The sequence below is a fragment of the Pezoporus flaviventris genome, unplaced genomic scaffold (genome assembly GCF_033815535.1).
Source record: "Pezoporus flaviventris isolate CSIRO_AGI_PZ_B2104156 unplaced genomic scaffold, CSIRO_AGI_Pfla_v1 ptg000097l, whole genome shotgun sequence".
Classification (NCBI taxonomy): Eukaryota; Metazoa; Chordata; class Aves; order Psittaciformes; family Psittacidae; genus Pezoporus; species Pezoporus flaviventris.
In genome coordinates, this window is record NW_026892645.1 from 6,580,427 (window position 1) to 6,607,152 (window position 26,726).

At 52.2% G+C, this 26,726-nt stretch overlaps 3 protein-coding genes across 4 annotated transcripts in view; all 3 read right to left on the bottom strand.

Annotated features, from left to right (window-relative positions):
• Positions 1 to 1,537: 1,537 nt before the first annotated feature.
• Positions 1,538 to 5,979, bottom strand: LOC133281446 (alpha-1-acid glycoprotein 1-like). Its single transcript, XM_061477046.1, has 6 exons — positions 5,836 to 5,979; positions 5,226 to 5,368; positions 4,966 to 5,039; positions 4,165 to 4,275; positions 3,331 to 3,434; positions 1,538 to 1,691 (listed from the first exon to the last, which is right to left on the bottom strand). Exons 1-6 carry the CDS (start codon positions 5,929 to 5,931, stop codon positions 1,557 to 1,559), a joined length of 663 nt encoding a protein of 220 aa, XP_061333030.1. The 5' UTR covers positions 5,932 to 5,979; the 3' UTR covers positions 1,538 to 1,556.
• An 817-nt stretch (positions 5,980 to 6,796) lies between these two features.
• On the bottom strand, positions 6,797 to 9,179 carry LOC133281253 (alpha-1-acid glycoprotein 1-like). The gene is made up of 6 exons (XM_061476596.1): positions 8,973 to 9,179; positions 8,231 to 8,373; positions 7,982 to 8,052; positions 7,600 to 7,701; positions 7,222 to 7,322; positions 6,797 to 7,021 (listed from the first exon to the last, which is right to left on the bottom strand). Exons 1-6 carry the CDS (start codon positions 9,162 to 9,164, stop codon positions 6,959 to 6,961), a joined length of 672 nt encoding a protein of 223 aa, XP_061332580.1. The 5' UTR covers positions 9,165 to 9,179; the 3' UTR covers positions 6,797 to 6,958.
• A 2,512-nt stretch (positions 9,180 to 11,691) lies between these two features.
• The window catches only part of COL27A1 (collagen type XXVII alpha 1 chain), a 151,734-nt gene continuing 136,699 nt past the window's right edge, over positions 11,692 to 26,726 (bottom strand). Inside the window, exons 45-61 of one of the 2 annotated variants that reach the window (XM_061477045.1) lie at positions 25,558 to 25,611; positions 24,002 to 24,055; positions 23,819 to 23,926; positions 23,382 to 23,489; positions 21,872 to 21,979; positions 19,547 to 19,600; positions 18,932 to 18,994; positions 18,479 to 18,532; positions 18,031 to 18,066; positions 16,982 to 16,999; positions 16,583 to 16,618; positions 16,229 to 16,255; positions 15,936 to 16,001; positions 15,399 to 15,567; positions 15,121 to 15,230; positions 14,201 to 14,419; positions 11,692 to 13,622 (exon numbers count right to left, since the gene is read on the bottom strand). In XM_061477045.1, coding sequence (XP_061333029.1) covers positions 13,476 to 13,622; positions 14,201 to 14,419; positions 15,121 to 15,230; positions 15,399 to 15,567; positions 15,936 to 16,001; positions 16,229 to 16,255; positions 16,583 to 16,618; positions 16,982 to 16,999; positions 18,031 to 18,066; positions 18,479 to 18,532; positions 18,932 to 18,994; positions 19,547 to 19,600; positions 21,872 to 21,979; positions 23,382 to 23,489; positions 23,819 to 23,926; positions 24,002 to 24,055; positions 25,558 to 25,611 — 1,431 coding nt within the window. In that variant the 3' untranslated portion in view covers positions 11,692 to 13,475. Of the gene's footprint in view, positions 13,623 to 14,200; positions 14,420 to 15,120; positions 15,231 to 15,398; positions 15,568 to 15,935; positions 16,002 to 16,228; positions 16,256 to 16,582; positions 16,619 to 16,981; positions 17,146 to 18,030; positions 18,067 to 18,478; positions 18,533 to 18,931; positions 18,995 to 19,546; positions 19,601 to 21,871; positions 21,980 to 23,381; positions 23,490 to 23,818; positions 23,927 to 24,001; positions 24,056 to 25,557; positions 25,612 to 26,726 lie in introns of those variants that run through there. The other variant, XR_009747519.1, reaches the window with a different exon arrangement.

Below are 26,726 nucleotides of genomic sequence, written 5' to 3' on the forward strand. Positions count from 1 at the left end.
GCAGATGCTGTTAACCCGTCTCTGAGTGTTGCTGGACTTTGCTCATCTGTTCAGTAGCCATAACTGTTCAAAGACCCAGAAGAGCCCTGGAAGGAACCTGGCTCATAGGGCTTTTGAAGGAAAGGCTTTGTGCAGTTACTCCTTAAATCAAACCCCAACCAGGAGCTATCCTTGCAGCTCAGTCAGGACCCAGAGCTGGTAGCACAAGTGGCCTCTGATCAAGTTAACAAAACCTGCTGCAGGGGCCAGGCTGGCTTAGTTTGGTTCCTGTAATTCAAGGCTTTTATTCAGCTGTAAATCTACTCCTAAAGTCTGAGGCTTGGTAATACGAGCCTCTGCTTTCCATCCGTGTCAGCTCATATGCTTATCGAGCACTCGGCAGCCCTCAAGACTGGCAGCATCCCCTCTCCTACCCTTCTAGTGCCTCGTCCCTTGAGGTGGGGAGTTGTGTTTCATGTCCCAGACTGATAAAGCTGTGTCTGAAGCAAGGGCTGGCCGGGTACCTGTGCCCTGAGACTGAGGGAATTGGCTGTATTTGACATTGTAAAACTCATTTGTGCCACAGGCATCAAGCCAAAGCCTCATTGCTGGAGCACTGCGCAGGGCCAGGCACCCTGCTGCTGCACAGGGAGGAGCAGGGCTCTTCACCATACCCCCTCCAGCTTTTCTCCTTTCCTTCCTTTTTAAGGAAAAGGGATATTTCCAGTGCTTAATTACGAGGTTAGAGCCGACACTGAATTGCTCTCCACATGCACAACAGCAGCCTCTTTATCAACCCCCTTCACAAGCACAGTGACGGTGCTTATGTCCCTGTGGGGCTGTGACAGGGGATGAGTGAGGTGCCCAATGAGTGTGGGGTATATTGGGGGCACAGAGAGCAGTGTGGGTGTTGGCACTTGAACCCTCTCACCTCTAGGCTGCTGAGATTACTGGGAAATGGGGAAACGGGACCTTTTCCTCTGGGAAATGAAAATCCTGCCTCCATTGGGTTATCACCCCCTCCCTCCCTCATTTGGCAGTGTTGTCATGCTGTATCACAGACCTTGCCATGGATAAACATTACTGGGGAGCAATTCCCTGATCCAAAGGCTTCGGGCAGGAATATTCATTATATTATTCGTTATATGGATAATCATTATTCAGGAATAATCATTCTAGGATTCTATTATCTCTGTCCCTGCTGGGCTCCTTCTGGCAGCCAAACCGCTGTTGAGAGAATTCCTCTTCCCCTCAGCCTACAGTTGAAGTTTGGAGCCTTCCATACATTCCAGTTATATTCCAGCTACCGATTGCTTGGCGCATTTAAAGCAGTTAATGATTGCCCTCTTCTGGTTCGCCTCCATCGCTGCTTCACTGCACTGCTGCTTTTCCAGAGAGCTTAGTACGAAGCGGAGGGACTGAGTGCAGAAAACACTTCCACGTGTCCCGTCCCCCGTTGCTCAAGGCTGACTTTGCCCAGTGACACAGGAGGTGAGGTGAGTGTTTGATTTCCTCCTGCAAGCCCTGATTCCGATCCAGAATCCCGCAACAAAGCACATTGAGTTTGAAGAAAACATTTATTGCCCAATGTGGGATCGGTTCCCTGTGCCCAGCAGCACTCGGGTACCAGGAGGAGGTGATGCAGTGGCTGCAGATGTGGGCTCCATCCAGGGGTTGTTTCCTTTCTCAACCTCCTCCATTTGACACAGCTCCTTCCAGAACAGCAATAACAGGATAAGTGATGGGCAGTGCACCAGCAGGAGGGAATTTAGTGAAGAAAGAAGCATTTCCTTTTCATCTGATTATGCATCTAAGAGGACCCAGAGAAGCCATGGGCTGCCCCAGTCATGCACACACTTGCCCGGCTGCTGATGGTGCCATTCTGGGGCAAAGCTGTGCTATGGGGGAGCTCAGTGTGCTCTGAAGGAAATTGGGGTTCAGACCTCTTAGGAAGTCAATATAAAGCTCATGCTCCCCCAGCACTTGGGATTAGTGTGGTTGAAGTTCTCCTGATGCCTCAGACCAATGCAGCGGTATGTTAGCTCTGATGCTCTGTTCGCATCCATCTCCTTCACCCTGACGATAAAGGTCCCCAAATCTCTGTATTTAACTGGTTTTATTTCACTCCTCAGATGCCTTTTGGCCAGGCACAAACCCCTTCTCTGCTGACTCCAATTGCACCAGAGCTTTAAGGACAAACACTTTGAGCTTATTCCCCCTTTCCCTCAGCTTCATTCACTTGTCCAGATTTAAATGTGATCCAGAAGCTTCTGCAACCTCCTGCTCAGCAGCTGCCTCCTGTTAACCTGAGGGAGCTGGGTCCTGCTCCCAGGTGCTGCCCATTGCCTATAATGGAGAGACCTGCCCTACTGTGAGCATCTCATCTCTGCCTCTGCCCCTAGACCCGTAGGGACAGTGCTAAAAGCAGGTTCTTGAGGTTGGGGGTAAGGGGGGTTTGTTGGGTCCAGCCTGGCTGCTTCAAGTGGGGTTTGGGCACCTCTGGAAGCTTAGAGTCTCTTGATGGAGATGAGGAGATGGAGAACAGGAAAAGGTAGGATGTTTTTCACCTTCACTTTGTAAGAGGGAGCTTGCTCAGGGACTGGTCATTTGTAGGATAAAATGCCCTAAATCAGGCTGCAAAGGTCCAGTTAATGTTAAATGTTTATGTCTAATGTTAACTAATGTCCGTTAAAGTCTATTAATGTTAAGCAGTTCATGTTCTGATGGAAAAAATGAAGGAAAAGGTCTGTTTTTATGGGATTGGGTGGTGTTGCCTCTGCTGTCATGCGGTTGGAAGCTCAGGGCTGGACCCCAAGCCCAAAAGGAGCCTCTGTGCTGGGGTGGGAGGAGAACTGGCTTGTGCAGTCTTCCTGAACCCCATTAGCATCCAGCCAGGCTGGGAACCTGCTCATCACACCCTGGGGTGCAGGAAAAGCAAACCCCAACCTGGAAACAGCCTGAGGTTTGGGTGATGGTGCCTTTGTCTGAAGTGGGACCACGCAGGGCACCAGCCCCTCCTGCCCCATGGTTGCAGCCTCTGGGGGGGGGGCTTTGCTGTGGGGGGCAAAATCAGGAATTTCAGGGCCCAAATCCCATCCTTTAGCTATTTTTCCCATTGCAGGGGCAGGTTTCCCACTGGAGATGCTCAAGTGCTGGGATTTGCTTTGGGGATTCACGTATTGCTGCATGTGTGTGTATTTTAACCCACCATGACTGCTGAAGCAGCACTGTGTGTATTTAGCCCCCTAAATCGTTTCCACCACCTTAAAAACCTCTCTCCAAGAGCCTGGTTTGGTGGCTGGAGCTATAACTGGGGATCTTGGCTCTGCCCATCCATGAGCAGCCACATACCCTTCTCCATGGCGCATACACGATCCCCTCTTCACTCAGCCCCAGGCACTTGGCCTGGGTCTCGAACTCTTCCCGTTGTGCTCTGCTCATGCTCAGGTTTCTGGCTGGAAAAGGAGAAGCATTTACCAGGCATTAAACATGGACCAGAGGCCTCGGTGTGTCCCTCTGCACCGCATCCCTGCCCCATGCTCCCACTGCTGCTTGCTGTGCCTATGGTCCCTATTGGGGTCTCTCAAGGTGAATATACTGGAACAAAACCAATTGGGGCATCACTTTTTGACCCTCTCCCCAGTCAGCTCTGGTCCTGCCTGCTTAAAGGGGTTGCAGAGTAGTCTGATGCTCCCACTGGGAAGGACTGAGTATGGAGGCAGCTCTCTATACGTGCCTTCAGGCTCCTGAGCAACAGCTTTGCAGCTTGGAAGGACAAGGGGAACCCTTATCAAGCCCTGCAATGCTGCTTTATGGGGTTGTGATCAGATCAGCTTTGCCTGCCCTGCAAAGCCACGTGCTCTGCCCTGGGAGGCAAGTACTGGAAAAGCAAGGTTGGCTTGAAAACACTGAGATTTGACAACGTTATCGATGCTGAATTGTGTTTGCTTCCTGGCCTTGGGATGTTCAAGGTGCCAGTGGGTTTTGTCTTTAACTTGCTCTTTTTGCTCTGCCAAGAGATTTGGGGTTTAAAGGGGTTTGTCAATGTTCCTGTGACCCCTGGAGTGGCGGCCTCAGGGAAATCACTGTTGGCAAAGCCAAGCTGCTGCATGGTTTTGGCTCATAATCCTATGTGTGTGTTTTGGTGTCCCACAGTAGCCCTAAGTTAGGATGGAGTTTGCGTACCATAGAGATACAGCCCCGAGTACGTCCTTTCCCTCTGCAGCTGGTACTGGATGAGTAAAACATCTTCAGAGCTGAGGTTCATCAGTGTCCCCACAGTCTGCTGGGTCTTGGCTTGGAGAGAGCAGCATCAGGTTGGGAACAGCCACAGCATCCAGGTGCTCAGTGCTGGAGCAGCGATACAACCCAGCCCAAGGGTGGGCAATGCCAAGACCCAGCCCTTAGCAATGGGTGAGGACAAATGTCCTGTATAGGGCGAGTTGTTCTTGGTTTGAATTGTGCTTCTTCAATGTGGGTCTGGGACGTGTAGGAGCCGAAGTCATCAGCTCCTGTCCCATCATTGCAATGTGCTGATGGCATCACCCATTGGTGCTCGGGGTATGTGGTGGTAGGGTTGGTGCAAGCTGTATCTCAGGGGTCTTGCAATTCCCACCCCAAATGGCTCACCCCATGTCCCCGGTGAAGAGGGAACAGTTCAGAACGTGAGGCTACATTGATTCACTAAACCTGCCTTAAATGTTCCCCCCTTTCCCTGAGGGATTGTGGGGTAACTTTATAAATGAGGCATTCTTCTCCTAAGGGGTTCTGGCATGGCATTGCTTCCTAGGGTTTAGTGTGGCTTGATGGCAGGGTGTCCCTGGCCTGGGGGGGGGGTGTGCATTTGGAATCCACTGAGGATTCAAACAGACAAATCAACCCAGGAACGCAATGAGTTGGATGATGTAAAACATGGTCGTGGGCCCTTTGGGTGTTTCATCCCATCCAAGCCCCAGGCTGGGTGATAACCCCACCGGTGCTGCTCACCCTCCTTCACCAGCGTGGTGTTACCGGCAGTGATTTCCATGTAGGTGGAGTTGTTGGTGAGACATTGGTCCCCCCTGGGGAGAGAAACAGGAGGAGGGTGATGCAGGAACGGGGAGCAGAGACCCCTTCCTTATATCTAAATAAAGAGGGTGAGGAGGAATGGGGATGGAGGAGCAGCCATGGAGCCGTGCTCGTATCCCGTGCTGAAATCACTGCAGCGCATAAGAGGAGATGGGCAGGGACCGGGGGCTGCCTCTTACACGGCCACGCTCTGGGTGATGGGCAGCTCCTGCTCGCCGGCACCAGGCTCCACGTGGAGGTATCCGTGGTCGATGAGCAGCATCTCCAGGAGGTGCCGGGGGAACTGGGCAGCCCCGGCCACGTACAGCCAGGTCCCCAGGAGCTGCAGGGACACAGGGGCAGCGCAGTGAGGGCTTTGGGTGTGCAGGGGGGAGGTTTGCACCCTCCCGTGGTACATTGCTGTTTGCGACCTCTGATCGTTGCCCTTCTCGCCCTGCATTGGCAGCAAAGCGAAACCTGCGCAAACAAATGGAAATGGGGGGAGAACGGCTGGATTGGATCGGGAATGGTGCTGGATGCGGGCGTCCCAGTGCCCTGTGCTGCCATAGGGGACTCGCACCAAAACCAAACCCCCCCCAGCTTTCCTTGCTTTGAGGTCCCCGCTGGGATTTGCTGCGGGAGCACTGCGTGACTCAAGGTGTTCGGGAAGCAAACGCTTCCCGTTGCTGCAGATGTGCTGCTGAGGCTCCCCTCCAGGTGAGAGGGGGGGAAAGGGAGGTTTCCCCTTCCCCACGGCGCAGGGAGGCTGTGCGGAGCACACTGCATCCCCCGGGATCGGCTCCCTCCTACCTTGGCTGCGGTGCTGTTGTCGGGGCGCAGGGCTCCGCAGGGGACGGCGGCTGCAGGCAGCAGCGAGGTGAGGATGAGGATGAGGATGGGAGCCATGGCTGTGGCTGCCTGAGAGCGAGGAGCCCAGGACACACGGACGGGTTCGCTTGTCTGCTTGTGGGGTGGGACGGGACGGGAGGGCTCAGCTCTGCGCTGGTGATGCAATGGGCACCTAACGGGGACTTTGCTTTAACCTGGCATAGGGGAGACTGAGATGAGCTCTGAGGCAGAAGCTCTTCCCTGTGAGGGTGCTGAGGCGCTGGCACAGGGTGCCCAGAGAAGCTGTGGCTGCCCCATCCCTGGCAGTGTTCAAGGCCAGGTTGGACACAGGGGCTTGGAGCAAGCTGCTCTAGTGGAAGGTGTCCCTGTCCCTATCCCGCTGCTGCCCCCATGCAGGGCAGGACCTGCTCTCCCGCCTTCGTTTCTATTTGCCTCTCCCCTTCCGATGTGGAGCCTCCCCAGGACCCTCACTCTGGCCCTTGGTGATGTTTTCCCCCAATCTCTCCCCCTGTTTCTGCTCAGAGACACCCAGGGACAGCACAATGTCACCCCACGTCACACCACCCCCTGTGCAAGCCCCTGGTGCAGGCAGAGCCCCATAGGGTTTAGCTTGAGAATTCAGGGCAGGATGTTGAGGTGCTAAAAGCACCTTGATTGAGTCCTCGTGGAGGAGACCCAAGGGGTTTGGATGGTGGGTGCTCACGTCCTGGTGCCCCATAGTAGAGGGGAACCAGCGGATGGGGTGGCCAAGGGGATCCTGTGCTGCCATGGGGCTGGTGAAGGGATGAGCATCTCTGTGCCCACTGCCGTGATCAGGGTTTTGTATGGGTCTTGTCACCCCTCTCAGTAGGGTTGGAGGTGCAGCATCCTGGGCAGGGCAGGCAGGAGGGGTCCCATGGTCCCAGTGAGGATGCAGCAGGCTGTTGTAACACGGGTTTATTGCGGGTCCAGGAGAGAGCAGGGAACCGGGTGCTTCGTCCAGGAGGAAAACCAAAGCCTCAACAGAAAGTCCTGAGGCTGAGCTGAGCTGGGGTGTCCCCATGGAGGGACCGCAGGAGGATGAGGATGGAGTGGCCCATGGGGGTTATTTCAGCTGTGGCTCTGCATCTCCTTCACCCTTCTTCTCCCAGGGCAGGGGACAGGCATCCTGTGGGATAGGAGAGAGCATCCATCCTTGCCCCTTGCCCCAAAGAATCAGGAATGACCAAGGTGGATGCTCGGGGAGGAGAAGGGAGTTAGTGCCGTGGTGGGGAACTGCTCACACATCCCGCCCTGTATCCCCATCCCATCCGATGGCAGGGGCTGGTCCAGGGCTGGTGCTCACCCACCCCGGGGATGGGTTTGTACCTTCTCGGAGGTGATGAAGATGTCCTCCTCCGTGAAGCCCAGGCAGTGCAGGTGGGATCTGAACTCCTCCAACTGCTCCTTGCTCACGTTGGACGTCCGTGCTGTGGAGAAATGGGGGCAAAAAGGGGAAGGGGGAGAAGTAGGGGAGGTTTGGGGGTGCTTTGCTCCTTGGTGGTACCTGTAGTGCAGATGGGGAGCTCTCTGCATGCCCACCCCTCTACATATCAGAGGAGAAGGGGCTTTTTGCTCTGCTTGCGAGGGCTGGGAATACCCACATCCATCAATGAACCCCTTTGTGAGGGTTGGGGATGCCTATCCCCATTGATGTGACCCTGGCCAGGGATGTGCCCCAGGGATCCCCGGGCAGCATCCGCTCACCTGAGAGGCTCAGACTTGGGAAGTCATCATTGAGATGGTTGAGGATCAGCAGGTCCTTGTCGCTTTGGATCAGTTTGGCCATGGCAAACACTTGGCCATCGACTGGAAGGCACAGAGAGAGCGGGGTCACCCACTGGTGAGCATCACCCCGTGCTGGGGCTGCTCACCCCCCTTATCCTCATCCCAATGGGGACCAGTCTGGTCCCCAAGCACTGCTGTACCCATTGCATGGGGTGGAAGAAACCTCCCACCCCCTCCAGACATGGTTTTAGGTGGAAAGGGGCCTGATGCCAAACGCTGTGGGGCAGAAGCGGCAGGGGGCAAGGTGTGGCTGTGTCACGGTCCCCATGTCCCATCCCATCCATCGCAGCCGGGGCTTTACCATGCGCCAAGGTGGAGTTGTCCCGAAAGACCAGGACCTTGCTGCTGTTCCTCTCCAGGCACGTCTCATTCCTGCAGGGCAGAGGGCTCAGATGGGACAAATTCTTCCCCCCAAACTGCCCTCCCCAAGGGGTTCAGAACCCAAACACTTGGGCACGGCTGCTCCGCAGCCCCGTGTCTGTGAGGGAGGGATGGCCCCAGCCACCCTTGGGGATGGGGGATGCTGCTGAGGGGTGAATCCCATCCTCACAGCCGCATGATTTCAGTGACGTCGAGCTCGTCCTCGTGGCTGCTGGGCGAGAAGGAGAAAGCTGCGTGCTTCAGGGCTCTCAGCTCCTCCAGGTGAGGCGGGTACCTGGAGGCACCGGCGATGTAGATCCAGTGTCCCAGGAGCTGCCGAGAGGAGCAGAATGGGGCTGCTTTGGGGTGGTGGGGGGGTCCTTGCTGGGCTCATCCTTGAGCACCGTGGGAGTAAAAGCATCCATTGAGCCCTGCTGTGCCCCAGTGTGTGACTGCCCCAGGTAGGATCCAGCCTGGGTAAGGGGCCCTTGGGTTTGTGCCCTCCTTGCTCAAGTGATGCTCCAGCTCTCTGGGTGGCCAGCGTGTGTCTGCAGTGCTGTCCCCTCTGCTCTGTGCCTGGTGCTCGTTGCTTTCCTCCCATTAAACATCCCCAAGGGACTAAATCCTGCTCATGCAGTGAAGGGTTTTGTGGATGGAGACTCTCTGACACTCGAAGGGCTCACAATAGAATGGCAGCACACGAGGGATGGTGCTGCCCGGCCTGATTTGAGTGGGGACATGGAAGCAGGAGCCACCCACAGGTGCCCTGCTCATGGGGTTATGGGAGCAGAGCTGCAAGGCTTCACCTCTTCCCGTGCTCCCGGGCAGCAGGAGCTTGACTTCTTGTTAGGGAAATCAGCATTGAGCTGTCAATTGGGTCCGTAACCTCCCCCTGCACCCAGTGATGCTGACAGGAAAGGACCAGTGCTTACCCGAGGGATGGTGGCATTGTCGAAGGTGACCGGGATGAGTGGGGCACAAGTTGGGGCTGCGAGGGTGAGCGGCAGCCCCAGGAGGAAGATGAGGCCGGGCAGCATCGCTGGGCTGGATGAGAGGAGGCTCCTGCACTGAGCGGCTGCTGCCTGGCTCTGTCCCTTATATACAGCACCTGCAAACGGGGCCATCGCCAGCCCTGATGTGCTTGTTCAGCTGCGGGGCTGTTTGCTCAGCTATGAGGCAATAGCACGTGGAGGAAACCGAACCTGCAAAAGAGGGGAAAACCCAACCCCTGCTTGCACCAGTGCAGGCTTTGGGGCATGGAAACTGCAGTTTTGTGGGTGCCTCTTTGTCCAAACGGCCCCTGGATGTGGTTTTCCCCCACGGGGCACATAAACACCCATGGTGGGGCTGGAGGCGGCTGCTCTCCCATGGGGATGTCAGGGGTTTGGGTCTGCATCCATGTGGGTGCTGCTGGGGATGGGAGGAGACCTTGGCACGGGAAGGACCTGGAGCTGCTGGGATGAGCACAGAGGTCCCAAAGATGATGAGGGCTGGAGCAGCTCTGCTCTGGAGCCAGCCTGGAGAAGAGAAGGATCCTGAAGGGGAGACCTGAGAGCAGCTCCAGTGCCTGAAGGGACTGCAGGAAACCTGGAGAGGGGCTTGGGACAAGGGGTGCAGGGACAGGCCAAGGGGAATGGCTTTAACCTGCCAGAGGGGAGACTGAGATGAGCTCTGAGGCAGAAGCTCTTCCCTGGGAGGGTGCTGAGGCGCTGGCACAGGGTGCCCAGAGAAGCTGTGGCTGCCCCATCCCTGGCAGTGTTCAAGGCCAGGTTGGACACAGGGGCTTGGAGCAAGCTGCTCTAGTGGAAGGTGTCCCTGCCTGTGGCAGGGGTTGGAGCTGGAGGAGCTTTAAGGTCCCTTCCAACCCAAACCAGTCTCTGTTTTCTGATGCTAAGCTGCACTGTTTAAAATCAAAACACCCTCTGCCCCATCTCCTTCCTCTTCCCAGCAGTGCCAGTGTCCTGTGCTGCCAATGCCAGCCCACCAGCACGTTCATGGCACCCCTTAAGCTGTGAAAATTGGGAGCTGAGCTCCCTGTTGTGTGCTGGTAGCCTTGTGGTGCTTGTTGCTTGTCTCATCCTAGTGCTGCAATGATAAAGTGGCTTTTGGGCTGCGGATGCGGTTAACATACACAGCTGATAAATTACTTACCTTAGAGTAATTAATTATTGTAAGTAATTCAAGCAAGCTAAAATAACTGGTAGCAACAGGGTCTTGTTGAGCAAACCCTGTCTGGGGATGGGGCACAAGGCAGGGAACAACCCATGCTGTGGGTTTGGGCTTTTAGCAGCATGAAGACATTACACCACCTTTAAAGGCAGGATCTCCCTTCAAGGGGTTTGTGTTTGCTCCAACCCCGCTCACAATGGAGCGCAGTGATTTATGCACGGGCCGTGTTTGCTGTGTCCCTGCCCGCAGGAGCTGTGTGTGACCGGCTCACACGGGTCAGGCCAATGCTGACCTGGCCCCAGCACCCAGCACCCTACAGTGCCCGGGGGTGTCCCTCAGCCCCCCCCTCCCAGCTGCAGGAGCACTGCCGGGAAGGGGAGCAGTGTGGGATGAGCAAACAGAGCACGGCCGCTTCCCGCTGTCCCTGATGCAACCCAGGGCCAGCTCCCATAGTGTGTGGTGTGATGGGGTGTGAGGGGTCACCCAATGTCCCTCTACCCCAGCTTGAGCCCATAGGGGCTTTGCTGCTGTCCCCAATGTGTGTGGTGCTTGTGGTGGCAGGGATAAGGCTTTAGTCTGAGGCTGGGGCTCTGGAGCAAGGAGAAGATGGGTTTCAAATCAGCTTGGAGCAATGAGATGTGATTTGGGCTTCATGTGAAAAGCATCAGCTCGGCTTTCTCTTTCTTTCTCCTTTCTCCTCTTGCTCCCTGCTGCTGTCAGGATATAATTTGAGGTTTATGGTTATCTGAGTAATTTTGCAGAAGAGGGAAACAGGTTCCATGAGGCTTCAGCTGTTAGATACTGAGCTCGTGGAATCCCAACTGGCTGGGGTTAGAAGGGTCCTTAAAGCTTCCACTAGAGCAGGGTGCTCCAGACCCCTGTGTCCAACCTGGCCTTGAACACTGCCAGGGATGGGGCAGCCACAGCTTCTCTGGGCACCCTGTGCCAGCGCCTCAGCACCCTCACAGGGAAGAGCTTCTGCCTCAGAGCTCATCTCAGTCTCCCCTCTGGCAGGTTAAAGCCATTCCCCTTGGCCTGTCCCTGCATCCCTTGTCCCAAGCCCCTCTCCAGCTTTCCTGCAGCCCCTTCAGGCACTGGAGCTGCTCTCAGGTCTCCCCTTCAGGAGCCTTCTCTTCTCCAGGCTGACCCAGCCCAGCTCCAGAGCAGAGCTGCTCTTTATGGGTGGTGCGGTGACGCACAGCAGTGGGGAGCCATCAGCATCCCGACCTTGTGCACTTGCATTTAGCATCCTGCTGAGGGCTGTGGGCTCCCCAGGGCTGTCAAGGTTAACATGCTCAAGAGTGGAGTTTTTCTGCACTCGTTGCCCATTCATCTTCCCACGAAGAAGCAAATAAACCCACAGCAGCCCCGTTTCATTGCCTCAGTTTTAAATATTTATTAAAAGTCCAAAAAAAAAAAAAAAAAGGAAAAAGGGAAAAAATAGAAAAAAAAAAAAAACTTTAATGAGAACAAACAGGAGCTGATGGCAACAGAGGAACAACCCCGGGGGGTTCTGTGTGTGTGTGCAGGGGAAGGCAGCAAGCGGGCAGTGAGTGACTGTGATTTCAGCCTGGGGGTACCGGGGCGAGCCGGCCCCGAGGGTGAGGTATTCCTGAGCCAAGGCAGGGCTGCGAGGAGGGTGAGGTATATGGGGCAGATCTGGTTTAGCCTTCTCTGATGGCTGTTGGGAAGCCACCACCAGGCAGTAGTTAGAGAAGGGGAATGAATACACAAAGAGACTCACAAATAACTTCTTTTTTTTTCCTCAGAAAAATAAAATCCATAGTCCGTAAGAGACACGAAAACTCCATCCAGGCACTGAAGCGTTTCTGATACAGTACGGCTCCGATTACATCAATATTATTCCTTATATAGAATTAAAGATTACCATAATTAACCTCTTTAAAAACCAACCAAAAAAAAAAATCCTCCAAATTTACATATAAAGACTAAAATTTTCTACAAAACTTAACAAAACCAAACCCCTCCAAGCCCGGCTGGGTTCTGGAGCAAGGAACCGTCGCGGCAGTCTTGACAGAGGGGCCAGACTGAAGGGTTAAATACGACCTTAGACCAGGGAACACGAGCTTAGACCAGAGGGAGTTGCATGACAACCGGACTCAAATACAGCTCTCTCTGAGGCTCAGGGCTTGCAGCCCTCACTCCCCTCCCAAAGCAGTGAAGTGCTGTTGAACCAGAAGTTAAATCATCGAATTTGCTTTGAAAACACCCTTTGAACAAGTGATTTTTGGCATCCATGGGGACTAAAGGATCCCTTTAGAGGTGGCTGTTTCCTGATTTAGCTGTGGAGCATCACCTCATCCCCTCTTCGTAGAGAGGTGGTCCCATGGGGTTCTCTACTGGGGGTCTGTGGCAAGACACTGTAGCACCTTCACAACTTTAAATAAAGTCATACATATAAAACAAGACACTTTGTTAAGAGCACCAGAGATTTCACAGTGAGAGGTAGAAACAAAGCAGACGAGCCCATCCTCTCTCTCTTGTTTTAGCACCAATCTCTTCCCCTCTCCTCCTTCCATTCCCCCCTACTCGGCTTCGGGACTCTCCCTCATCCCAATGCCGCGCACGAGGAGGGATGCTGTTAAACGTGGAAAGGAGGAACCTAGTTTATTATATATTTTTTTTCTCTTTTCTTTTTCTTCTTTTTTTTTTTTTGCTTTAAATAATATAATATATATATTTTGTTTCTTTCTAATATTGCACATCAAAATGCTTCCGGTACACAGAGCAGCCAGATTCAACTCGCAGCTCCGCCTGGGAGACCTGATGCAGCACGTGGCCATCCAGAAGGCGACAAGCTCTGAGAGGGAAGCTCTATCCTTTTAATCACTTTTCAATGGCAAGAACATTTGGTAACTCGGGAACCAGGGAAAACAAATGGGGTTTAGGGTGGGGGGAACCCCCAAAACAACCCACACTGCGAGCTGCTTGAGGTTTCTCTCTGTTTTCTTTGGTCATGGAAAAAGCTTTGTGTGTGGAACCGCTGGCAACATCTGGATCCCTTTTCGTCTTCGCATCCCGACTGATACCCGCTTCCCCTTCGCCCTTGTTACTCCTCCTTCCAACAACCTGCTGAGTTCAGTAGATCACGGGTTCTTTGAGACCTTGAGCCAAAGGCTAAGAGCAAGAGTTGACCCGAAAGACACAGCCCCGCTGTCCTTGCTGCAGAGAGGTGGGAGAGCCTGTGTAAACGCATAGGCCAAACGTGGGGTCAAAGCCTTGGATCCAGGTTTCTGTGGCTTTGTTCAAAGGAAGCACACGGGGCCGACCTCGAGGTGATAGTGCTTTCCTGGCTCGGATGGAGGGAGGTTGTAGATGTTGACAATAGGCAGCTGCTGAGGGTCCTGTGTCCGAAAGGAAAAGAGAGTCCGATGCCAGCGTCCATCCTTGATCTGTGCAGGGCGGAGGGACGGAGAAAGAGCTGTTTAATTGGGGTATGAATCACAGAATGGTTTGGGTTGGAAAGGACCTTAAGATCATCCAGTTCCAACCCCACTGCTGGAAAGGGATGCGTTTCTGAGGTATAAGGTAGAAAAGCCCTGCAGGTGATAAGGGACTGACGTTTGGGTTGAGAATTAGAGAGTATTTTGGGGATCCTTTTTGCAGGTCAAACTGAGCTTGAAATGGTACCCCCCAAACACAACCCCTAATGAAGTGAACCCAAATACAGACACACAGCTACTGACTCCGGGCAAGATCCAAGGGGCAATTCCCCCTTCTACCATCTAACTGCTGACACACATGCCACTTAACTCTGGAACTGAACACTTCTCTTTCTATTTGAAGGCTTATCTACTTAACAGGAGCTGCTCTAGCACCCTGGGCTGAAAAAACAAAGCAGTGAACAGGTAAACTAGACCCGTCCCCCTTCTTGATGGAATAAGCAGCACAGGTACAACTTGAACCTTGCTGTGTGCAGAATGGGTTCAACGCGACATCTCCATCTCTCCCCTCTCTTGCAGCAACTCACCCTGCAGTCATCCGCTGCCACCTCCGGCCTGAGCTGCCCCCGTGCCTCAAACACCTGCCCATTCCAGGCCCGGAAGCGCACGGCGCTATCCGTAGGCTCCGAGGAGGAGCCGTCGCGCCAGACGGAGGCGTTGAGGCAGTGGATGGTGATGTGCTGCACCGCCTCCGAGCTCAGGAGCCGCAGGAAGTTCATCTGCACCCTGCCGACGTCGAAATCCAGCTGTGAACGGGACAGAGGTGTTAGGGGTACCCCTGGAGCGGGGCTGGGGCGTCAGTGCACGGTGTAACAGTAGAGGTGGTCCCTGTGCTCTGGATGTGCAGGGACGGATCGGGTCTATGGGCATTAAGGCCAGATGCCAAGTCAACGTGGACGGTTTCCCTATGGACACAGCAGCTCCTTTATTGAGAGCAGTCAGGTCCGTAAGGGATAATAATGTAAACTTGGAGTTCCAGACACACTCCTGCAACGAAGCGAGGCGGCAGGTTCAGTTCATCTGCAGATGAACACCGGTATTGATACTGCTATTGTTATTACAGAAGCTTCCTCAATAAAAGCCCTGGAGTTAGAAAGCTGGATGTTGGAGCTTGACCTCGCTTTGTGACCAGGACATTAAATAATCCAACAAAGCATTTGGGAGCAGTGTGTTTGCAGAATTCCTGCCCTCTGTTTGGGTTATGGGTTAACCAAACACTGCTGGAAAAGCCCTGTTTTGTCTTCAAGAGTCAAGAGCGCTCTTGGGTATGGTTTTAAGCTGCGTGAGAGCAATCTTGAATGTCACAGCTACACCAATTCTGCCTCGAGGCGAAGCCAATGGGCTCTGTCATAGCAGGCAGTGGTGGTGCTCCGGGATGACACACTCCTGGGTAAATATTTCATAACAGTGTATGGGAAATGCCATGCTGGGGTTGAGCTGTGTGTACCTTGGAGACGGTGATGGGGCTGAGACACGTCTGCCCACCACTGGTGAAGTTACAGGTGACCTGAATGGTGTCTGAGGAACAGCCAAGGTTTGGGTCTATCCAGTAGGTACCTGAAGAAACAGAAGATTTGGGGGTTAAAAAGAGCACTTTATCTTTGACGTGATGAGAAAAGGTGAGTTCTAATAGCTGCATTACTGCTCCCATGGGAGGAGACCAGTTTGGGCCATGTGAATTTGCCCTATGGAGGACGCAGCCATCACGGGCTCAGGGCTTCCTACCATCGTTCATCTTCTGTTCACAGTTCATGAGGTCTCGACAGATGCGTGCGGGGTTTTCCTTGGTTCCCAGGGGTCTCTTGATGCTCTGAATGAGGTTGCTGAGGTAGTGTAGTGTCTTAAAGATCTCCCCTCCGTGGTCCAGCATGAGGAAGTCTGGATGTTGGTAACCCTGGAGAGAGAAGGATGCAAAGTCAGGTGTGTCTTGGGAGGGGGCACAAGACGCTGTAACCATAAGGGTTTCTGCTTTATATGGGGCAAAAGCAGTGGGGCAAAGACGGGCTGTGTCTGGGACCCAGTGAACTTCATCCCATGCACTCTCCTGAATGGGACATCTCTAAAGGGATGAGGTCTCAATTGTCACAAATGCAACACAACCACATCCTTTAAAGGGATCTTTGCATGCATAAACCCCAGATGTTCCGTAAGAACGGCCTCAACCAGCAGCTTTGTGTGTATAAACGTTAAGCACACACAAAGAGCAAACAAAACCCTGATTGTTCCCATCAAAGACTGGTGAGTTCAAAAGGACTCTCCTACCTCTGTCTTGAGTGCGGTGTTCGAGTCGATCAGTGTCTGGAAAGCTGCCCCAAAGCTGTCTTGTTGCTAGGGTGGGGTGAAAGAGATGGTAACTGAGATTGTTAGAAGCTGCCCTCATGCAAGCAAATGCTTCTCAGTCTAGGGCTGTGATTCAAGCATTGCTCTGCAGCTCTTGCTGGACCTGAGCGTGTGTCTTCAGGCTCCCAGCAGCTCTTTCTGGATGTCCCATCAGCACCTTGGTGCTGCATCACTTATTATCAGCGTTAACAAACAGAGAGAAAACAGCAACTTACAAACGAGGCCGGAATTCCTGGCGGTCCCTGGAAAGCAAAGCAGAAAAGGGGCATCAGCCAGAAGGATGGGCAAGCACTGCTGCAAAGGTATTCACTCATGTTCATCCTCTTCCCCTTGGAGTCCCCCAATGCAGATGAGTGAGGGAGGCAACAATGCTGTCTCTATATAAGATACTTGGAGATGGTTTGGGCTGAAGCACAAGAAACACTGCTCCATTCACACACACATGGTTTTGCAAACAAGGAATGGGGCTAAGCTATAATTTCCAATGAGTGAACAGAACCTCTGGAGACACAGCAGTAAATTTAACCTTGCTTCAATCATGCCTTTGAACCCTTTCCACACATACGTACCGGAGGGCCAGGGTGTCCTCGTGGGCCTGGAGGACCCTAAAGACAGAGCGGCATCAGTTAGTGCAATACCTGCAGTGTACAGCTCTATTTCCCTGCTGGAATCCTCCAGGTTTCCAACCTCTTACAGCATCTTCTCCCTCAACCCCTTCAGGAGACAGGAGGTGGTTTCATTGCATCCACCTCCCAACTCCGAGCGCATCTGTCTTCACCTGGTCCATTCCTAGTGCATCCCTTGTTCCCAGCCTTTAGCTCTTTAACTATCATTAATGCCACATCCCCAGGTACTCATCACGTTCCCTGCATCCACAGCTACCCACCCTGCAGCTTTCCATTTGCTAAAAGCAACTGCTTTATTTAAACACGAGATATTAGTCAGAAAAAGTGATTTCAAACACTTACCCTTGGACCTTGCAGACCCTGCAGAAGAAAAAGAAGGAAAGAAAAGGCAACAGCTGTCAGAAGATGCTCATTAATGAACCAAAATCTCCATCTATCTCTGTATATCTATATACATCTCACTGTGTGCTGTTCCTGAGGTGCCTGTGCGAGGGCTGGGTTCTGCACTGAAGGACAGTGGAAGCAGGGTCCAAACCGTCTACAGCAGAGAGGTTACAACAGGATGCTGATGGCCTCAACATCAGCCGATGCTCTGCTGTGTCCATGGAGGTGGAAAATGGTGAGCAAGGAGAGAGGCAGCACCCTGGCTGGTTAGAAACGTGCACTGGGATTTGGGTATGTGGGGTATTTGCTTATAAGAGGTCTTGTTTGAAGAAGGCACAAACCAGCCTTCTGAACCAACCACACACTGTGTGTGCTGGGATGCCTGGAACAAGCCCCTGCGTGCAGGAACAGCCACTGGTTGCTGTAAGAAACAACCTGGAGAGCTAACCGTTCGTGTTATGGGTAACAAGGAGGATGTATAGCATGTATCCAGCATCCCCACACACCTCCTGTATGGTGGGAGCACCAAGATGCTGTGAGAAGGTAAAGAAGTCCATCACAACCACCACAAGAAGAGGACCAGAGGAAGAGCAGAAGGCAAGAACATGCGCTGGCACTGCTCCCTCATACAATGGGGACTGCGCCCAGGCAGTGATGTTACTTAAGCATGTCCCATGCCCCTGGCCTGGGCAGCCTGTGGTTTTTTGAGCTGCCATTCACTGTGATTTGTTCCTGGTCATAGCTAACATGATGAAGTGTTAGATTTTGCTGTGGAATTGGGTTCTGAAATGGGAATCTAAACAGCAGAGCGGGTGGATAGGTGCACATGTGGATGTGCATGCACACATGTGTGTGCACACTTGTATGGGGGGGTGTGTGTGTTGTGTGTTGCCCTCACGTGAGACTGATGCCACCACACTGAGCCAGAGCCCATGTGGGTGCAGTGGAGCCTGGTGTGACTCTTGGCTGCTCAAGGAGAGGGACACAGGGCGCAGATCAGTACTTACCATGTCTCCACGGCTGCCTTTGTCTCCCTTGGGCCCCTGTTGAAGCACAGAGGTGGCTGTCAGTGACTGTTATTGACCTGCATTGCCAGGATGTATTGCCACCCAGAAGCTCCTTGCAAGGAGCCAGGTGCATCCCTAAACACATCAGCTCAGGTTCCTGTATTGCCCCGCTCATCCCAAGGCGATAAAATTGCCCATTACTGGATGTTTTGGCATTGCCTGTGCTCATCTTGCTGGGTTTCACCTCTGCCAGTAGCAGCCTCTGTACCAAACTGGCACACTTAGGGTAGAGCTGCTCCTCATGCAACTATATACACAGCCAGAGACTAAACCTGCCTTTCAAGCTGCTCATCTTAAAGACCATTTCATTTCACTCTTTACAGAGGGATTTACTCATGCATCTCAAACACTGCTCTAAAACACAGCTAGAAAAAGTGCAGATACTTACTGGGCTTCCCTTGGGACCCTGAATGCCAAGAGGACCAATAATGCCTTCCTTTCCCTAGGAAAGAAACGATAGGTGTGAACCATCACATGGGAACCGGTGGTTTGCTTTTACCATGTCAGACTCAGTAAAGATGCTGAAGCTCTTTGCTGCTTCTCAGCAGCACGACCATGGTATTTGCTGCAGCTGAAATAAGCTGTTTCAAACGCAGCTCCATAGACACAAACCCTCACAGTTTGGTGTCACAACCCATGGAAAACCTCAGAAAGCCCAGGAATAGAAGGATCTCAGTGTAGCTGGAGCTGTCTGCGCCGTGGGTATAGCAGTGAGACTGTCTCCAAGGCAGAAGATACCCATGCAGTGAAGAGGGCACTGTGCTCCTTATAGCACCCTGGAGCCACATAGAAACAGAGGGGAGAAAATCCACCCAAAGCAAACAAACTAAAACCCACTCACCATGAGACCAGGAGGCCCACGGGGTCCCTGAATGCCTTTGAAACCGAGGTCTCCTGGGGGGCCCTGCGAGCAAAGAGGAGAAGTCAGGTCCCATTAATAAACATAGCCCATACGTTTATGTCCTTGCTGCACAGAGCTGCTGCCTCTTGCCTAGGGGAATAGGAAAGTCCAGTTTCTTAACAGCTCTTTTCCCACTCCTGTTTTCCAACAGGAGCTTGGAGCAAGCTGCTCTAGTGGAAGGTGTCCCTTCCTACAGCAGGGGGCTGGAACTGGATGAGCTTTAAGGTCCCTTCCAACACAAACCACTCTGTGATTCTGTGATGCTGGAAACGCAAGCATCTGAAAGATGTTCAGGTGGGGAAAACAGCTCCAAAGTCCATTGAACAGCCCTTTCGCCTCTATCGTCTGCTCATTTTAACAGGAACAAGCACCAACAAAGCATATGCAAGCCCACAGTCAATAAATGAAGATGTATTAACTAAGGAAGTTGGAGTCACAATTCAATTTCCATAGTTTCTGCAGAGCTGCTCACAAAGCCTTTGCAACAACTATTGCATTGTCTGTCCCCAGTAAAGAGGGACTAGAAAGCCAACGGGTCACAAGACGGCCTCTTACCTTTGGCCCAAACATGCCTGCAATCCCTGGAAATCCTGCCTCGCCAAAGTCCCCCTGCAAATCACAGCCAAGACAAACACAAGGACAAAGAACAACAGTAAGCTCACACTGAACTGCAGCGCACCTGAAGGCATCTTCAGAGAAAGAAACCCACTGGTATTCTTCAGGCTAAGCAGGACCGACAAGAAAGAAGCATGAAGGGGGAATTACACAAACATCAGGCTGAAAACAACTCCAGAAGCTCTCATAGATTTGTGGATTACTTAGATCCCAGACTTAGCCTGTTTGCTCCCAAATGGGGGCCATGCCTGCACTATTTCTAGCCGATGCTTGTCTAGCTTGGACCACCATCAGCAGAAGCAGGACGGAGCATCTATTCTGACATAGATCTTGGAAGTTCATGCTGAAAATAAACCATCCCCAAAGCCCTTTAAAACAAACTCTTTGTATTTCTAATACCAGCTGGGCTGACCTGTTAAAAGATAGTTTCAAACTCATTCAAGCTGTCAAAAAAAGTGCATGTTCCTACAACATAACCTTGCACTCAAACCCAGGACAACCGTGCACATCCCCTTACCCTTTGTGCATATCCCCTTACCCTTTGTGCACATCCCCTTACCCTTTGTGCACATCCCCTTACCCTTTGTGCACATCCCCTTACCCTTTGTGCATATCCCCTTACCCTTTTCCTAGCCAACCCTGCAGGGGTTTTTGCTCTATTTTGCAGTAATAATAATAATACAATATTTGGAATGCCAACAAGCTCGGATGAGCACATCGCATGCACCCTGAGAACAAAAACCCCACAGTGGGTAGCATGTGCTTGCATAAACACCCTCATCTCACCACGTTTGAGATGCGTGAGCTTTGATATTCCCGGCTTCTCAGATGTCAGAATGTGAAATGATTCAGTGCTAAGGAAAAAGGGTCAGAAACATGCACCACATGATTCATGTACAGTCGTAGGAACATCAGGGATGGAAAAGGCTTGTTTGGCCTCGCGGCAGGACTGAGTGACCCACGCTGAATTGTGCTTTATGGGGTGTTTTACAGTGTCTTGTTCAGCCCAGTTGTAAATGACTCAAGCGATGGGGTTTCCACCACCTCTATTACAAGGCTATTCCAGAGGCAGTCAAGAGAACTCAGTGTTAGGAGGATTTTTCCTGCCACAGCAGTGAGAAAGTGCTTGGCAAGGAAGGGCTTGGTTGGACTCGATGGAGCATAAAGAACTTTCCAGGGATGCAAATTGATTTAACTGCCATTTTATGGATCCTGGAAAGGAAAACTGCTACTAACAAAGGACTAAGGTCTTCCCTGCAATTGCAGAACCAAGCAAGCCCTCTTTATATAGAGGAGTTCCAGGCAAAAGTGGGGAGTCAGAATGGTTTCAATGCCATGGAATCATCTCAGCTAAGGAGACCCCATCCCTATGCAGCAAGGTAGGCATAGGCAATACTGGGCAAATGAGCCTACCACTTGTGGACACGAGGCAAAATGATATTGCTGTTCTGTTGCTGGCTTCAACGCTGCCATCACAGGGTTTTCTATGAAATATCCAAACAAGGCTATTGTAATCGAGGTTGTTCGGGGTTCATCTTGTTCCTCGTTTTGTGTTAGCCCCAATCTCTCTTGTGTTAGTTTTACACCTATGGCCTAACTAGACCCTCTGATGATCTTCCCCATCTAAATGGCTTGTGTGTTGTCAATATAACCTCAGGATGATAAAGTGTGCACTTCTGTGCTGAACAGGACAACCCCACCAGCACAATAAGGAAAAGCAGGAAGGGTTTGGAGCAAGCCTCGGAGACAGGAGTGGGAATTCAGCTTCTGCTTTGACTGAGGCTAAAAACTGCACAATGTCACTCACTCCTGCACCTCCTGCACATCCCAGAGGAGCTATAGACCCTCCTTCCCACTCTTTGGGTGGCTCAGGGTGCCTGGTTCACCTCCTTCACTCAATACCTCCCATGGGCTCCCACTGTGCTTATAACAGCTCTGATAAAGACAGTGCTGAGGGTGCTTGAGATGGTTCTGCAGCCTGGCTGCCAGCACACACCATGGCCTGGAACCACAGGCATGAGGATGATGTGGACACTCATGTTGTCTTGGGGAGCACAGGCATGGGTTACACATCCCTGTGCACAAGTGAGCAGGGAAACGCGCATGATGGAGGGAGCTGTGGTGATGCTCCAGCACTCATGCACACCCTGGTTATGGGTTCATCCATAAAGGCCCTCCCAGGGTTCACCCTGCTATCCCAGCCTGCACCCTTTCCTGCAGGAGACACCATGGATTGAGGGCTGATCAGCTCCATTCATCACTAACCGGTTGTCCTTTGGGTCCTGGATCGCCAGGGCTCCCTGGAAGGCCCGTTCCTCCCGATGATCCTCGCTTCCCTGTTTGGCCGCTCTGTCCAGGCAATCCTCTTTCACCCTAAAAATAACAGGATTCAAGTAATTCTGAAGGACAGGAGCTAAATATAACAACGCTCAGCCAAAATAGCCATAGATGGAAAGCTGGGGAAGAGTGGCTCATCGGGACAAGGAATGTGGTTTCAGCAGGAGATGCTACGGCGGATTGCCGCAGGATGCACCAGTGATGGGCATGGCTTGGTCCCCTCCTGAGCTTCACACAGAGCATGAGCTTCAGCAGAGCTGTATTGCATCAGGGCTAAGGGCAGCAAAGGGGTGAAACCTCTTCTGTTTGCACTTCCATGTGTTGCCTGTCCTGCCCTGGAGCTTCCCGTAATCTCATGCCCCCCACAAGTGATGATTAATCCATCTAAAATGTTGAGGATGCTCCAAGACTCCAGCTGGAGAACTGCAATCCAGAGCCTGCGAAGCCAACGTGCTCCCCAGCACCAGCGACTGCAGAGAGGGGTTTCTGAGACCCAGCACCACATGTTGCTCCCCATCAATTCCCTCTGCCATGCATCAGGAGCTGCACAAGCCCCAGTGACTCCGCTTGGGAGAGAGGAGCAAAGGCAGCAAGAGCCAAGGATGGTTGAGCAGATGGAAAAGGGGCAGTAGATTTCCCTGGAGCAGGGTGTGGATCTGCCACAACACCCCACGGTCTTGCAGTCGCTTATGGCAGCATCCTGTTATTCTACCCAAGGCAGCTGGAGGGCAGCAAGTGACAGTCCAAGAGTGATGTGTTAAGGGAGACAGCGGTTTAACCCAGACCTGAGAGCCTCTCACACCCAGCTGGAGACTTCCTGTTCATTGAGTCTGGCTACAGAAGGCTGAATTGCTTCTGGTCCCGTTTAGATCCTGTGGCCTGGACTAGGGTAATGACCAGGAATAACCCCCCAGGTCACTAAAGCAGCTTGGCCCTGCTTCCACCCAGAGTGATGTCCAAGCCCATCCTAGCTCCAGCCATTCCAATGCAATAAATCCATGCTAAACCCCAAGCAGCACAGATTTCCCTTTGGCAGTTCAGGCCTAGCAAAGCAGCAGCCAGAGGACACCCAAATCTCCCAAGGAGTCATCAGCTTTGGGCATCCTACAGGCAGGCTGCAGCAGTTCCTTTGCCACTTCTCCAGGGCCCTGGTTCTTAACCCTGTTTCTAATGAAAGAAGGCTAAAGTGTTCGTAGTGAGGGTATACGCTGTATGTGAGCTCAGTGAACAGAGGAGAAAGGGTCTTTGGGACATTCAGCTGCTGTGAACATCATGAGAATGGAGGGGTGAAGGAGGAAAGGGATCTACGCAGCCTCTAGCTAAGTGAAAAGCAGCAGGAGAAGCAGCTTTATTAGACCTTGGAGAATCCAAGCTTTCAAGACAACAGGCTCACAGGCAGGGTTGCTCATAGCAGTAACTTAGGGAGTCAGAAACTCACCTTGAATCCTGGTGGTCCCTGTGCCCCGGGGAGTCCTGGTATGCCAGGGTTGCCTCTTTTGCCCGACATCCCTGTCACGCCTTGCTCCCCATCATCGCCCTGCTCTCCCTAGGAAAGAAACCCAGAAAAGGTTATGGAGCAAGATGCTCTTCCCACCTCTGCACAGAGATGAGGGAGTGGTGAGGTCCTGCCTCAGCAAGCACCATGGGCAGAGGTGCATCCAGAAGTCTGTGCATGCAAGAAACACTGGTTTATTTATAGACTTGGCAATGCACAGGCAGCATGTGAGATGTGCAGGGGGACCTATAATTACTGTGGGTACATGTAAACTGGACCATCTATAGCTGGACAACCTCCGTTTCTCCTATGCTACCTCTTGGTTTTCCAGCTCCTAAGCTGCCTTTGCTATTGATGCTGTATTACACTTGCAAACTCACCAGCATCCCAGGCACGCCATCCTTCCCAGGCACTCCATCCACTCCAGGGGCACCCTCTTGGCCCTGCCTTCCCACCACTCCTCGAGGACCTGGTAGGCCAAGGATGCCCTAAAATCACAAAGGAGTCAGTGATGGAGCTCCTGGGCAGCATCTCCTGGAGCAGAACATGGAGTTTTTACCTACCGGTGAGCCTCTGCTCCCTGCATTGCCCCGTGCTCCCTGCTTTCCTTTTTGACCCTGCAAGTAAAGCCAGACAGACATCTAGAGTTGCAGCAGTTCTAACCCAGCTCCACTTGGGAGCCTGACCGAGGGTGTGCGTTCGGATAATGGTTGGAAAGAGTTTTGTGGAGAAAGGAGATTTATAAAGTCAGTTGCTCCAACACTGGGCAATGAGCTGCTATTTGGTTTTATTACAAGCGATTCTTCGTACGTCTTGAGAGTTCTAGGGCAGGAATGAATAGCTAGAAGGCAAGGACCTACATTTTTCCTAATACAGAGCAGATGAGGACAAAGAAAGCAGGATGAACTCGAGGGAGGACTCGGTGCACTGGCAAACATTAGAACAAGATGCTTAAAACCTGCGTCCTCTCTCAGTTCATGGGCAGCTCAGTGCCAAAGCAAGGACCCAGTGGAGTCTTCTGCATGGCTTTCAGGATGAGCTTTCCTCTGGGAGGTGGCTCCTGTTTTGGGAAGTTGATGGGGATGAAAAGGGTATCCTGTGCCCGAAGTGTGCAATGTGAATAGAGACATGAAAAGAAAATCCTCCTGGGGTTTGTTAGCTGTGAAAGGGATTAATTCGTGCAGAATGAATGGAAAACTCAACCTTCACCAGGGCTCTCTCAGTGAGGTCATGTACTAAAGCACTCCTAAACAGAAGCACAGCCTTTTCTGTGCATTGTTTCTCCATCTGCACAGGACCAGCTCCATGAAAGAAACACTCCTGGGGGTGCTTTCTCTGCTATTCATTACTCCCAAAGGCAGCTCCAGATTGTCCTTCCATGGGTAGAGTTTATTCCCCTTATCACTAGTCCACTATATATATACCAATGTATACCACTATATGTACCAATAACACCTACAGGAGGTTACACTACCTCCTGGCATCACCCCAGCAGGCTCAGATTTAAAATCCTGACATCTGCCCAAAGGGAGCAGGGATTTGCTGAGCACTGAGGTCACATTCTTATATTTTAGCAAATAAAGCCCCTGATCTGTGAGAGTAATTAGCCAGCTGTCAGTACAGCCAGATGTGGAGGAAGGAATAGGTATGAGGTACCGCGATGAACCCTGAAGGACCCATGTGTGCTGTGTTTCCTTGCTCAATGAGGGCAATAGAGGGACTCTTCCAAGAAACATAATTGCATGGATAAATGGACTCCAAATCCGTGAAGGTTTCAAGCCAGAAACATTCATGGTTCAAATGAGAGACGCTTGCCTGGCTCAGACCTCCTTAGGGACAGAGGAGCCAGCTGGAGGCACCACGAACAGGGCTATGGGAAGGAGACACAGCCCCGTGGCAGTGACTGAAGACCTGCTCAAACTGAAACTCTCTTCATCTTCTTTAGCTCCACCAAGCCACCAAGCTATTGGGCTTGGACACTCAAATGCACCTTTACAGCCCTCCCAGCAGGTCCTTCAAGGCGCAGACCAGAGGGCGAATCACACATCCTGGGAATAACGCTTAACCAAGCCGGTTCTTTAAACCTGGGACACTATAAATCCACCCTGCTGAAACCTACCACATCACCTTTGGATCCCTTTGCTCCTGGCTGGCCTGGTGGTCCCGGATCCCCCTGCAAAACACAAGCAAGAAAAAGCTGCTTGAAATTCTCTTCTGGCTGTCACCTTGCACCAAGTGCACAGCAAAGAACAGCCCTAACACCGACTGTACTGGGGAAGAGCCTGTGCTCAGACGGCCCTCGTGGGTGAAAGAGGGAAGGAACTGTCTCCAGAGAGCATTTAACAGGGTGTCAGTTGGATCAGTGCTACCCCCTCCCTTGGGTGGTGCTTGCACTCATGGAAAATATTCCCTAAATTCCCAATGGTGCCTGGAAAACTGTGCTGGAAGTGGACAGGAAGGAGCCTGCTGTGGGAAAGGTACGGCAGTGACTACACAGTGACTGCATCCTTAGTGTTGGTGCTGACTCCCTTCTGCATGCTGCAGCCCTCTCCTTGGTTTTGCCTGGATGTCAGATATTAGAGATCTGCTATGGAGGAGTGAAGCAGAGAGGATATTTCACAGCTCTCTTCCCCATCACACACATCTGCACCTTTTCTTCTGGCCATCCAGATGTGTGTATTTGTGTCGGGGGCAATTGCTTGGCCAACACCAATGAGCCACGTGTTTCTAATGGGTCTTTACTTAAAGAGCTTCTGCTCCATCTAAACCACTGACATCCAAGGTGCTACCACCTCTCAGAATAAACTACATCCACTGGGAGTGCAGCAGCTCTACCCACTTCAAGGCCATTTGATAGAGCACTAAGATTTTGTCCCAGACCAGAACCTGTTGCTCTTCCCAACAGCCCTACAAAGAATGGGAATTGATTCCACGTTATTTCCCAATACAAAATACATTCAGTGTGCTGCAGTAGTCACATATACAAGGGAATAAAAAGTCCTTCCATTAAGTTTGGATTTAATTTTGTCTTTCATCAATGCCAGCAGAATAACACGCTCTCACCTCACACTGGCCCATCTCTCACCAGCAGCACGCCAGATGTGTCACTCCCAAGCAGACCCCTCCACTGTCACTGTCATCCCCCATCACTCATCTCCAAGCTTTTTAGTCCCTCTTGGATCACTCAGAAAGGACAGTTTTGGACACAGGCTTCTGGGAATGATCCCTGTTTCATCACCCACTTGAGTCTCGACATGGACCCAAATGCCCATTGTCTAGGCCTGGCTC